This window comes from Macrobrachium rosenbergii, chromosome 9 (genome assembly GCF_040412425.1).
Source record: "Macrobrachium rosenbergii isolate ZJJX-2024 chromosome 9, ASM4041242v1, whole genome shotgun sequence".
NCBI classification, from domain to species: Eukaryota; Metazoa; Arthropoda; class Malacostraca; order Decapoda; family Palaemonidae; genus Macrobrachium; species Macrobrachium rosenbergii.
In genome coordinates this window covers 44,838,955-44,853,092 of record NC_089749.1, presented here as the reverse complement: position 1 = coordinate 44,853,092, position 14,138 = coordinate 44,838,955, and the positions used below count along the sequence as shown (strand labels likewise).

Genomic DNA, 14,138 nt, shown 5'->3' with positions numbered 1-14,138 from the left:
CCAAATCAGGTTCTCGGCTGTATTCGATTGAACTTTCTGCTCTTCCAAGGAAAGCGCTTTGCCACAGCACAAGTGCTCCTCTTCCCCCATGTGGCAGTAATCTCCTTTGGTTGATTATTACTCACGGTACGCCTCTCCTGCTGGTCTTACTGGCAGGACAGGTAGGGGTACTCTTTCTCCTCACATGTTCTCTTTTCCTCTCGAGTGTTCCAAGAGGTGTGAGATGGGCAGAGAGAGCTCTGACAAATTTGTCTTTGGAGTTCGGCTGCCTGGCATGCTTTGGGTGTCGGTCCCCCGATTGTCTCGTAGTACAACCAAGTAGCCGAGGAGGGTTTCTTGGGATCTGTCAAGGTCTCCCTCCAAGGAGAGAGGTACAGGAGTTTCACGCTTCGGAAGAAGGGATGAGACATATATAGGGAGGAGAATGATGCAGATGGAGGTGCCTGGTGGGAGAGCAAGAGGAAGACCAAAGCGAAGATGGATGGATGTAGTTAGAGAAGATCTGAGAGACAACAATTGTCAGAGGACGATGTGTTTGACCGAGCCAGGAGGAGGAAAGCTGTCAGAGACTTCAACCCCACATAGAAGTGGGAAAAGATCAGAGAAAGAAGAAGATTTAAGTACATACTGCACTGTACTGAAGTTGTGAATTGTAGTGTTTCCCCTGTTCTGTGAAAAGAAAATGGGACAGCCTCAATACTCCATGAGGGAAAATGGCTCTGATTTTTTATGATAAAAATATGATTTACTAATTTTCAGATATTAATATTAAATCAAACACAGCATAATATAATGTATTTTTTTAAAATGTATTTAAGTACATACTGAACTTGTGAATTCCTCATGTTTTCCCTGTTCTGTAAAAAGAAAATGGGACAGCCTCAATCATCTGTGAGAGAAAATGGCTCTGATTGAATGTAAGGGGGACTTGAATTTAGCTTTCACACTTATCTGTAAGCCATTTATTTTAAGGGTAATGTTGTAAGATGACTTTGAAATGTTAAAGTGTTTTAGGATGATAGTTTAAGGTATATTTGGTGTAGGATGTTAGTTTAAGGTAAACTTTGGTGTTTGAACCATTAAATAGGCAGTTATAAGCATTTCTGGGCTCGACCTGTGTCACCCAGTGAAATGGTTCCAATAGCACACATTTCTAGGTATAAATATTGCTAAATATACCAGAGAAAAAGCTATAGATTGTCAGGTTAGCCAGAAGTCAATACAAAAGCACAGTGTACTTAACACATAAAAAAACAGAAAGCAAATGGAAAAACGAAATGAACAGAAGGGGACATTATTGAGATGCATGGAATATTTTGAAAAACTACTAAGTAAAGAAAATGAAAAATTCTTAGGGGAGATGGAAGTCCAAATTTTGGAATGGTTAATGAGGTAATGAGTGGAGAGGTAAAAGAAGCTCTGAGAAAGATGAAAAGTGTTAAAGTTGCCAGACTTACCTGTTGAGACACTGAAGACACCATGCATAGAGGAAATAGATATAATTAGCAAACTAACAAAGAAAATTATAAAAAATGTGATTATACTAGAAAAATGGGGAGAAAGCACACTGGTACTGATTTTTAAAGATGTGCAAAGTTGCCAGAACACTAGTGGAATTAAATTAAGGGCCTTTATCCAGAAAATATATGAAAAATTATAAATCAAAGCCTCAGACAGGAGGCCAGGCTCAGAAGACTTCAGATAGGCTGTATGAAAGGTATTGGTACAATTGATGGAATATCATCCTTATTCCAGGTAATGGAGAAGAACAGAGAAAAGCAGAGGGCTCTGCATATAGTTTTTATCAATGTGTAAAAAGTAAATGGTAGAGACATAGACAGGCAGCATGAAGAAGTTTGAGGGAGAGAAGCACCAGAAAAATGTGATTAGTGGAATGTGTAGAAGTGTAGAAATCACTGTAAGGATGGCTGGCAGCTTCCAGGTCAAGGTAGGATTGCACCAGGGATCAGCACCAAGTTAGAGAGAAAGTTAGGTAGGTGGAGTTAGACGTTAGACATATGGGGATGAAGGTAAGTTGATTAAAGACTGAATATATGACAGATGGGTTGGATGGTGACCAGCAAACCGTGATTAAGTTGGGAGAAGTAAACATTGATATAATTTATGTTTCAGTATTTTTGTTCGATAGTAGATGCAGTGGGTGATATGGATAGAGTGTAACTATTGAATTCAAGACAGGTAGAAAAATTGTAGGGGTATAGCAGGTGTACTCTGCAACAAGAAAGTCCCTATTAGGCTGAAGGCGAGGCACATAGGGTGGTGGTAAGACCTGCTCTGTTGTATTGGTTAGAAGTGGTATCACTAATGAAAATAGAACAAAATAAGTTAGATGTGGCAGAAATGGGGATGCGTAGATGGATGATGGAGGGACAAAACGAGATAAGATAAGGAATGCATGCATCAAGGGCTCAGTCAGTCATTTAGTGTGAAAGAAAGTCAAAGAGGCAAGATTGAAATGGCATGGGCACCTGATGAGGAGTGACACTTTCCGGGAGAGACCCTGGTAAAGCAAGTACTTGGGACACAAAGTAGAGGTCAAGAAGGCATGAGATACAAAGTAGTAGGTGAAGGAGATAGGATACAAGGTAGAAGCACATGGAAAAAGGCCATTAAAATGATGACCCCAACTATGGATTAAACTGGGAAAGAAAGAGCTTCCCATAAGTTATGCCCTAGGAACATGTGGATTGCGCTTGCTGCAAATGTTGACAGTGACCTCGAGATCGAGGTTGATGATGATGACACCTTGACTAAATAAACATTATTTCTTATATGAAAAGTAAGTAAAATATATAAGTGAGAGACAAGTTACAGTGATGGTGTAAAAGAAAGCAAAGAAAACATATGTATGAGGTAGAGACAAAATAGAGGGACTATCTTAAAGGGACAAGTTAAAAGGATACATATAAAGTAAGTGAAGTATATTGTTATGTGAAACAGAGAAAATATGAGATAAAGAGAGGATGTTACAAGGCTGTTTGTTTCAGCAGGGCTGCAATCATCGCCTTTTTTTATTAGGAGTATCCTTCACCTATAGCTGGAATGATTTTTGAGTCTTGGTAACAAGGCAGCTAACTAGTGGAGATTGGAGGTGAGAGGTGGGGGTATCCCTCACTCGTCCAGCCTTGCTACTTGACTTTTTCTTCAGCTGCCTTACTGAGATGATGCAGCTGCTCTCTTCCATTTTGTGTCCCTTAGTCATGTGGGGCCTGTGAGTGACCATGTGGTACTTTAATGTTTCCTTGAGTTGGACCCAAATGAGTTTTGTTTGCAGAATAAACGAAACTCTTTTAAAGAGTGGGTAGCTCGTGCCTTGGGGATCCCTTGAGCTTTGAGGACCCCTCTCTTCCATTACACCTACAGGGCAAGCTGGACCAGCATGTTGAGAAGGTCATTTCACTCATGAACTTAGTAATCTCAAGCAGCAACTTCAGCTTCTCACCTGCCCCTGGTTTTGTCTGTAGAGCTAGTATTAGGCAGTGGTCCAGAGGTCTGATCTTGGGTCAGGTTGCCTTAGTCTCAGGTAGTTTGAGGAGTTTTGTGGTAGGTGAATGCCTTGATCTGCAGTTCATGAAGCTTTCTTGGCTCCAGCAGATTGAGCAAACTCCTCCACCCACTGCATTCATGCCAGCAGAGCTGGTATACTCCAGAGAATATACAGTAGTTGGTTGGATGCATCAGTCTGTCAACTAACAAACAACTTCCTTCTCACTCAAGAGACTTCATCACGAGGGCTTCTCATTTAACACTGTGGAAGCCAATGTCTTGAAGTCTATAGCAAGGGTGTCTCTGCAGGCTGTCTCTTGGCTAGATCCATGGATCTATACCGTGATGGGTATCTTGTCTGTGGACAAGAGAGTAACATACAGGGAGGTTGCTGATGTCTGGAGTTAGGGCTCTTACCCTCTTGGTACACCAGGTCACCAACCAGTGGGTGAACCTGGTTCTTCACAGGAGAGAAAGTATTTTCTCCTTGTGTTCTAGGCAGGTGTAAGTTTTGGGCTTGCCTCTTCTCTCTCCTCTGGGGAAGGTGAGGCTGCGGTTGAGCTGAGGAGAGAAGACTCCTTTTACTCCATTCGGTGTCCTTCAAACCTTTGCAAGGGGTGAAGGCACCTGTCACTAAACTTTCAGGTGCAGCAAAGCCCTCCATGTCTGGTGCGAATGAAGAAACCTGTTCTTCAGAAGCCAACACAAAGCCCAGTCTTCTGCCTCTTCCAAGAACTGCAGATTGTCTTCCCAGCCCCCTTGCCCCCTTTCTCTTGGCTCATTCAAGAAGGTAGGAAAGATAAGAAGGGAGGTCACTGAGAGTAGCAATCCCTTCCTCCACTGCCATGAACAGGGGTTGCCTGTCACACCTTTGGGGCAAAGTAGTAGCAACAAGGAGTGGAGCCTTGAGTCATATCAGTCTCGCAGGGCAGACACAAGCTGCCATTTAAGAACATTCGTCTACTTCTCTATAAGACCTAGTTTCTATTCCCAACTTACCGTCCAGATACTTAGGAATCTCAGGCCTTGGAGGTGGGAGAAGTGACAGAGAAGCTATGGAAGTCATAGGTCCTGTTTCCAGTGTTTTATAGCTGCCTGTTTCTCATAGGGAAGGCAACTGTGACTTGAGACTGCTGATCGACCTGTCAGCGTTGAACGAGTATATTCTACAGACTCATTTCAAGGTGGAAACTCCATGTTCAGTGTTAGATTCCATCAGAGATGCATAAAAAATCAATCTCTCTCTTATCTCAGTGAGAGAGAGAGAGATTAGTGGTCAAACGTTCTGTAAGACAGATTTATTTGATTTGTCTTAAAAATTTATTTAATTTGTATGAAAAATTTTATAGATGTTTTGCTGTGTTTACATTAATATTAATATTTGAGATTTAGTAAATAATATTTTATTATAAAAATGTATTTAGTCAAGAAAATAAAATAAAAATACAGTAATTAATGAATATTGCTCTATGAAAAAAGTTGCAAATTGGTGAAAGTTCCTGCGTAAAATTGAAAGATATGTTCCATACAAATCCACAACAAAGTAAAGCATGAAAAAGTGAAATGCATAAAAGTGGGGGTCCACTATGTAGGTATACAGTCGACCCCCAGTATTTCGGGGGATAGGGACCACAACCCCCGTGAATAGCTAAAATCCAAGAATACTTGACATCCCCCCTCTAAAAACAGTTATAACTGTCTATTTTAATCTTGCAAACATCAAAGACCCCCCTCTAAAAATGCTTGTGACTGCCTAATCTTAATAGTTCAAACACTAATTACACCTTGAAATATCATCCTAAAACACATACAGGCAGTCCGCGGTTTACAACGGGGGTTCTGTTCTTACGCCACGTCGTAAGCCGAAAATCGTCGTAAACCCAAATATCGTCGAAAGTCAAGAATCCTAAGAAAACCTTACTTTTAATGCTCTGGGTGTATTGAAAACAATGTAAACTGCATATTTATTGAGTTTTTCATAAAAAAAAAAACAAATTTTTATTATTCTGGCGTTTTGGAGCCATATTTCTACCGTCAGATCGGCGTACGACGCGCCGTAACCCTGGAACATGCGTCGTAAACCGGGAAATAATTTCTGATGAATATATCTGAAAAGCATCGTAACCTCAGAACGTCGTAAGCCGGACCCGTCGTAAACTGGAGACTGCCTGTAATTTCAGTATTACTTTAATATAATTTTAATGTGATTTCAGTCACTTTAATATTTCAGTATGTGTCATTTCTGAGCATCGTATCTATAACAGGTGAAAAAAACGAGTTTAGGAGATCAGCTACTGACAGGGTTCACTATAAGGAGGTCCCTTGGGTACTATAAAGGGCTCCCTCCAGAACCTGTGGAGGAGAGAACAAGTTTTTACCAGCCAAAGCTAGAAACCTTTTTCTTTCTACATAAGTTTCTCTCTCTCTCTCTCTCTCTCTCTCTCTCTCTCTCTCTCTCTCTCTCTCTCTCTCTCTCTCTCTCTCTCTCTCTCTCTCTCTCTCTCTCTCTCTGAGTCAATATTTAATCTTATTACTATTATATAGGTACAGTAGTATATTTTATTATTATTAATTATTATTATTATTATTATTATTATTATTATTAGGTAATGATATATACTGTATATTAATAATAATGTTTCAGCAAGCTGAAGTATATGTGCCAAGCAACTGGAGGAGTTGGAAGGAGGGCTTTTCTAGTGAAAGAAGCCATTTTTATTTAATTGAAACATCAGTTATTTAAAGTAGTTTAGAAGACCACTGGTCAAATTTCTACCCTGTCTCATAGGAATTGCCCAAATGGTTTATTCTAAAGTGAAAGGTGGAAATTAGGGAAAGTAAAGTTAAAGCTGATGGACAGCGAGCTGGAAAGTGGTCAAAGGGAACTGATGAGAAGTACAATAAAAGGCAGAAAGCCAATTGGTTTGGGGCCAAAGAAGTGCTACCAGAAACCTTTATTACAGTCTACAATATGTCGGAGACAATAGACTAGCATCAGTAATAGCACTGTTTAGCAGTAGTAACCCAATTTTTCTATTAGTTGAGAAGTCATTTGAATGACCTAAGTGGGATGCAGTATATAGTTACATTTATTAAATGTATCTCATAGTGATACTAAATATTATACTGCAAATCTTAGGTATTTTATGTTAAGTGTTGTGTACTGTCTGCTGTATAATTTTAGATTTAACATGTTGTATGTGCATAGTACATCATTTGCATGTTACTTCTGTATGCTCTATTTTTTATATAAGTAATTTACCAAGCAACTACATAGCTATTAATTTCACTTAACCATGGCAGTTCAAAATTTGAAATTCCTGGCAACGCACTAATGTTTTAGTGTAGGTAACTAGGCCCTGTCCGCTTTCAGGGAAGAATAGGTACAACAGTGCTGAAGAGCTCAATTTGTTTCTGCCGGTCAGCTGAGCAACGTTTGGTTGAGCAGCTCTGATATGAATTTCACATTTGGTGAAGTATTCATTCGTGTTGGCAGCGTGCTATTTGTTAGCTTAGCTAATTCCTTAGACTTGTGACTAATTTTTACTTATTATTTCAGATTCTAGTGTGTCTAGTATTAGGTATTGCAGCAAAGGCTGTAATACTAGACTTACTTCTGCTAAGTATGACTCGCACACTTTGTGTTTCCATTGTAAAGGGGAGATTTGTTCGTTTGTGACGAATGCAAAGACTGGGAGGGTAAATGGAAAGTTTCGGAAGCGCATCTAGATAGACTCCAAAAAGACAGACAGAGAAAGGCAGCTGCTAGAGCTGAGGCTACAGGTTTAGCTAGTTAGGTTTCCACTCCGAAATCGGATATTGCTTTTCAGTCTGTGCCTTCTACACGTGTGAATGCTTTCTCCCCGATCACCAGCCCTCCGACTTTTCCTCAGACTCTGCTACCTGGCTCCCATTCTTCCGAATCCAATGCCATTGCCAGCCTAGAAGCTAAAATTTACCAAAAGTTTGGTCTGCTTGTTAATACTGTAGCCCAAATCAGGTCTTCAGTTAAGGCCCTTATGGACCAGGTAAGTGTGATTAGTGTTGGTGCAGCAAATGCAGTGCAAGTGGAGGAAGTGACTACTTGTCCTACCGATGCTCCTAGACAAAGGTCAATGTTAGACTCCCCCAGACTGGGGAGGAAGCAAATCGGAAGTCCAAGGGGGGTCGGTGGCATTTGCCCACGGGTAGTTGCCCCCTCAACTGAAAGGCATCCATACGGATGTTCGTGCTCTGTCATCCAGTGATTCAGGTCTGGGGCGTAAACGTTTTTTGAAAGTATTGAGGCCATTGAAAAGGCATGCTCCTTCCACTGAGCTTGCTTTCCCTAGGGAACAAGAGCACAGTCCTCTTCCCTCCTGCAGTTTTTGGATTAGTCCTGAGCGGTTTTGTGCATAACATTTCAGTGACGGAGAGCCAGTCTTTGATTTGGCATTCCTCATCCAAGTTGTCCAAGCACCCAGTGTCTGAACGCACAATGTCAAAGTGTTCTGTGTCCAAGCACCCATCTTCCATCTCTGAGCGCATTGTGCATGGCACGTCGGTGACGAAGAGCCAGTCTTTGACACGGCATTCCTCATCTTCCTCATCCAAGTTGCCCAAGCGTCCAGCGGCCGAGCCTCTGGTTCCTGAACGTATAGTGCCCAAGTGATCTGTGTTGAAGCATCCAGTGTCTGAGCGCCCAACTTCCAAGCGCACAGTGTCTGAGTGTCCAATGTCCGAGCATATGGTGTCAGACTGCCCAGTGTCTGAGCAATCAGATTATGAGCACTCAGTGTTCGAGCTCCCAACTTCCAAGCAGCGCCCAGTATCTGTACTCAGTTTCTGAGCACCATGTTTCAGAATTTTCACCTTCAGTACACTCGGCACCAGTGGTCAAGCGTTTGGCGCCAACTGCTGCTGACACGGATCCTTCATTGGAACCTATCCATTGGCAGTTGGATAGCATCCTTGGCCTTTTACAGAGGCAACCTTCTGCTACACAGGATCAGGTGGACTTAACTCCTCCCATTTCATATAATGGAGAAGCCATCAATCAAGAACAGCTTGGGACAGTGTGTGCAGTGCTCTTGAGGTACTTCTTCTTCTGCTATCCAACTTTCTTCTTTCCAAGGGCCCCTTCTTTACCTGGTTCGGCCTTCAAGATGAGACAGCTGGTAGAGGCCTTCAGAGTACTGAAGGTGGTCCTCTCCTCATCCTCTAGGAAGGCTTTAACAGGCATTGACAGTTGATTAATGGAAAAGAGCAGGCTTGGTAATGCAGTTTTCAGCGCACCTCCCTCCCGCCTGTCACCAAGGAGGTACTCGTCCTATTCCACTGGGGAAGTGTTTTCTCTGGGAGTTTCTGCCTCCTCCCGTTCAGGGAAAACCTCCTTTGACGTCCTCACCCATCAGCTTAACAGTCTACTCGGAAGGCTCGGAGAGGTTTTTGGCCCTGAAGGAGAAAGTATCGTACCTGCTCGGGAAAAGAGCTGTGGAGGTGGTCGAAGACGTAAGCACGGAGGGCTTTTACAACCGTCTGTTCGTTGTCTCCAAGGTGTTGGGAGGTTGGAGACCTGTCCTAGACATCAGTGCTGTGAACTTTTTTGTGCAGACCACCAAGTTCAAAATGGAAATGAACCATTCAGTCCTGTCAGCCATTCTTCTGGGAGACTGAATGGTAATGACCGACATGGAGGATGCGTACTTCCATGTCCCAGTACATCCAGACTCCAGGAAGTATCTGCGGTTCATATTCCAGGGCAGGGTCCTTCATTTCAGGGCTCTCTGTTTCAGCCTCTCACCCTTGTAGCGAGATGGCTTCATCTCATGGGGATCAACATCTCTTTACATCTGGATGACTGGCTACTATGCTCCCTATCGAAGACAAGATGCATGGAGGACCTTCAAAAGATTTCTACCAACCAAAGAGTTCGGTCTTTTAATCAGTTTACTCTGAAAATCGATTCTCTATTTGGGGATGAGGATCAATGCTCTGACTTTTTTGGTTTTCCGTCCCACAAAAGGATTCAAGAATGCCTGAAGAAAGTAAGGAACTTCATATCTCGTCCGTCGTGCACAGCCAACAAGTGGATGAGTTTACTGGGCACTCTCTCGTCCATCAAAAAGTTCATGCCTTTAGGAAGGTTACCCACAAGAGTCCTGAAATTCTTCCTAAAGGGCAGTTGGCAGAGGAAGAATCTCCCAGACTCCTTCATTTTCCACATCAGTCCCGAGATCAAGGAGGATCTTCGATGGTGACTTGCAGAGGAGAGGTTCTTAGTAGGAAAGTCATTGCACCCGCAAAGCCCCGACCTAACATTGTACTCAGACTCATCGGATCTGGGTTGGGGGCCCTTTATAAATGACATGGAAATTTCCGGGAAGTGGTTGTTAGAAGAAAAGTCTACATATAAATGTAAGGGAACTAAAGGCAAGTCACTTGGCCCTTCAGCATTTTGCGACAAAGACATGCGGTAAGACAGTCACAGTCCACTTAGACAGCCCGACCGCATTGGCCCACATCAAAAATCAGGGAGGGACACATTCCTTCTCCATTTACAAAGCAGCCAAGGATCTTCTTCTCTGGGCAGAGAACAACTGCACCAGGATAATAACTCGCTTCATCCAGGGAAAGTTAAACATTCTTGCGGACGAGTTAAGTTGCTGCAAGCAGGTCCTACCAACAGAATGGACCCTCAATCCACAGGTGTGCACTGACCTGTGGAAATGGTGGGGAAAGCCATCCATAGACCTGTTTGCAACATCAAGGAACCATTGCCTCCTGTCTGCTGTTCCCCAGCCCTTGACCCTCGGGCATGGGTGATGGATGCCATGCTCCAGGACTGGTCGGGCTTGGATGTCTACGCCATCCCACCGTTCAGCATGGTGAGAGAAGTCCTAAACAAGTTCATGACCCACATGACGCTTGTAGCTCCGTTTTGGCTAGAGAAGGAGTGGTTCCCCGACCTTCTCTGTCTCTTAATAGACTTCCCCAGACTTCTACCTCAGAAGAGAAGCCTTCTAAAGCAGCCTCACTTCCATCGCTTCCATCTAGGCTTACCCACTCTACTCTGACAGGCTTCAGACTGTCAGGGAGCTTGTCAGAGCAAAGGGATTTTCAAGAAAAGCTGCAGAAGAAATCGCCCAATGCAGGCGTTAGTCTTCCGTTAATGTCTGCCAGGCAAAGTGGATAGTCCTTTGTGACTGGTGCCAAAGACATGGCGTATCATCTTCTAAAACCTCTGTAGAACAGATCGCTGATTTTTAATGTTTCTGAGGTCCTCTCGAGGCTCTACAATCAGAGGTTGTAGGTCTATGCTAAACTCTGTGTTTAGACATAGAGGTCTCGATTTGTCTGGTAATCAAGACATAATCGATCTAATTAAGTCCCTAGACACTTCCAGCAAGAGAAGTTTTCATCAGTCTCCTGAAATCTAGATGGCATCCTCAAATGACTCTCTGGCCCTCCGTTTGACCCCTTCAATCTTTATTGTTGAGGAATTTAACCAGGAAGACTCTGTTTTTAGTTGCTTTAGCTAGGACAAAGAGGATCAGCAAATAACATGCCTTTAGTAAGCTAGTGGGCTTTTCACAGGGAGATGCGGTCTGTTCATTCACACTTGGATTCCTGGCAAAGAACGAAACCCTGTCCAGCCTCTGGACTCGTTCGTTCAAGATCAAGAGTTTGTTAAATATCCTGAGACCAGCAGACCAGGAGAGAGCTCTTCGCCCAGTTAGAGCACTCAAGTGCTACTTGGGTAGGACCAAAGGGATTAGAGGTCCTTCTCAGAATTTATGGTGTTCGGTGAAGAACCCCTCATGACCGTTATCTAAGAACGCCTTGGCCTTCTTTTTAAAGAGTGTTATTTCAGAATCACACTTGAAAATTCAAGATGATCTTTCTGTTTGTAAAGTCAAAGCTCATGAGATTAGAGCAGTCGCCACTTCATTGGTTTTTAAGAAGAACTTGGCGCTCTCCATGATTCTAAAATCAACCTACTAGAAGCCAAAATCAGTGTTCGCCTCCCATTATTTGCACGATGTGGAGACAGTCTATAATAACTACAGTACATAGGTCCACTGGTCATGGCTGTCATTGTATTGGGGGAAGAAGGATAGGGGATATTCCCTTCAATCCTCTATCTCTTTGACTTGTTAAAGGATGCCGAGTTTTGGGAAGCCTGGTGGTACCATGTACCAGAAGTACCCGCCAGTCGTTGTTTATAATGGTTGGGTGATGGTTTTGTTTTAATATTGTGTCGTAACAAATTTCTGGTTGTGTTCATTCTACTGCACCCAGGGCAAGGGCATTCATTTTGTAAGACCTTGTCAGTCTTCAGAGTATTCCTTGGCTGCAAGGTTCTCCCACTGATGAGCACCAACCAGCTCTCTCACCAGGTAAGGTTACAAGCAATACACCAATGCTAGCTACCTTTCTAATTCAAATTCATCTCCTTTGCTGAGTGTTTTTGGGTAGAACATGTCCATGCATCCCACCTCCTGCCAATGTGGGATTCAGCTATGTATTTACTTAGTAAGTTACTTATATAAAAATGACATTTTTAAGATAAAATAAAGTTTTATATATACTTACCAAGTAACTACATGATCAAAGCCCTCCCACCTCCCCTCTCATGGACATAGGGCACAAATGAATTGAGCTTTTCAGCACTGTTGTACCTTTTCTACCCTGAAAGTGGGTGGGGTCTAGTTACTTACACTAAAACAATAGCGCATTGCCGCGAATTTCAAATTTTGAACTGCCATGGTTAAGTGAAACTAATAGCTATGTAGTTACTTGGTAAGTACTGTATATGTATATAAAAAAATTTATTTTATCATAAAAATGTCATTTTTCAGAGTCCATCACACCCCAGGCCACACTACAGATCACGTCATCCTGGAACTGCCAGAAGAAGGAGCAGTGTTTAGTGGGGACTGTATTCTTGGTGAAGGGACAGCTGTATTTGAGGACCTTCACAGTTATATGGGATCCTTAAAGGTTTGTTATATCAATTATTTTTAAGGGGGATGCTCTATTAAAAGATTATATACTACTGTCTGGTTATAATGAATCCTAACTTGAGTGGCTATGCTATTTTGACTATGCTATATAGTGGGCCCTATGACTACAGGAATACGTTCCAAAATAAAGATTTTCAATGTGATTTTTTGTTGTATGTGAACTAATGCTTTGAAAATTGTCAAGATGAGTGGAGTGCACAATGAATGTAAGTAACTTTATACCATGTAGTAGTAGGGCCCACAATATAGCATAGTCAAATATTATATTTGCATTTTCATGATGTAAAACTGTACTTGCATCAAGATTTTTGTATGCACATGTCAGTATATTGAAAAATTTCTTGCAGAAATACTCTCTTAGAATGGATGTAAGCCCAAAGGATCTTTTAAAGTATTGCTACGCCATATTTAATTTAGAAGCTCATTGTCTTTTTACCTCAACATGAATATTATTTAAACATATACAATATTGATATATGTACTTGAAATGTACAATAGTTTTCTTTTACAGAATTTTGTACATCAGTTTTGAATGGCCATAGGAATTGTAGTTTTGTGTGTGTATTATTTGAAAGTTGCATTTACAGTAGGTCTCAGACTTGTTTATCATAATCATTATTATTTGAGATGAAACTTTTTGTAAAGATAACTTACATCTTTTCACCAGTCGTATGCGGTCAGCATTCAAAAAATAAAAACACTTGGCTGACCCAGATCGAGTGTCTAGTTCACCTGTTGTCCACCAGATAAGTCTCAAATGCTTTAGTTCTTGTCAGAATTCTTCTTGCCGTTATAGCATTTGGTGCTGCTCAGCACTCAGCATTCAAAATAGTAAAAATAAACAGAAACACTTAGTTTAAAACTAAGCCACAAGTTAAACATACAGGCCAGAGGTCAGCAATCTTTGGAGAGAGTGAGCCAGACAGCTATGCAGTGTCTCAGAGTAGGTCCAGGATATCAAATGTACTATAAGGATCGCTTAATGCCTTACACTGGGTAACATCTGTCAGATAATTATTGTTTAGGTGTTAAGTTGATGGGCCGGATTGAAATACTTCACAGGCTGGATGTGGCCCGTGGGCTGGAGGTTGCTGACCCTGATATAGGCTAAGGGAAACTATAAGTCATGGCTGTTATTTCCTAATCATGAAGTTAGGCTACAAATGAAATTATCCTTTCTATACCAAAAAGAAAAATTATCTCTATATATAATGAAAAAGCCATTAAGTAATTATTTTCAATAATAAAATTCCAAATTAATTAAATTTTTACAAAATTGCCAAAGTTGGCAGTAAAATATAAATGCATAACATAGCCAAGTACCTAATCCAAAATCCCCACCTTGGAGGATGTACTACCAGCCACTGGGATTTAACAGTTATGCTTACCTGCAACAATATTAAATAACTAAGACTTTTACAAGGGCTTAAGGTGAGGCACTTACTTTCCAGCAACAATATCCATGAATTTCTCCAATTTGGCAACATGATATAGAAATTCTTCTGGAACAACCTTGGAGATGTCTGCTCAGACAGACCAAGAAGAGTACCGTAATGGGGATCTTAGCCGGTTTGCATGCTGTTGTCACATCTGTGAAGTGTGAAGGAAAACAGGGTAATCTGTTTA

At 41.7% G+C, this 14,138-nt stretch overlaps 2 protein-coding genes across 3 annotated transcripts in view; one reads left to right on the top strand and one right to left on the bottom strand.

The window, feature by feature from the left end:
* Ufc1 (Ubiquitin-fold modifier conjugating enzyme 1) overlaps positions 1-14,138 on the bottom strand; it is a 109,880-nt gene that overhangs the window by 61,774 nt on the left and 33,968 nt on the right. The gene's annotated exons all lie outside the window — the stretch shown is intronic.
* LOC136842135 (endoribonuclease LACTB2-like) overlaps positions 1-14,138 on the top strand; it is a 63,658-nt gene that overhangs the window by 28,300 nt on the left and 21,220 nt on the right. Inside the window, exon 4 of the mRNA XM_067109495.1 lies at positions 12,348-12,489. Coding sequence (XP_066965596.1) covers positions 12,348-12,489 — 142 coding nt within the window. The remainder of the gene's footprint in view (positions 1-12,347; positions 12,490-14,138) is intronic.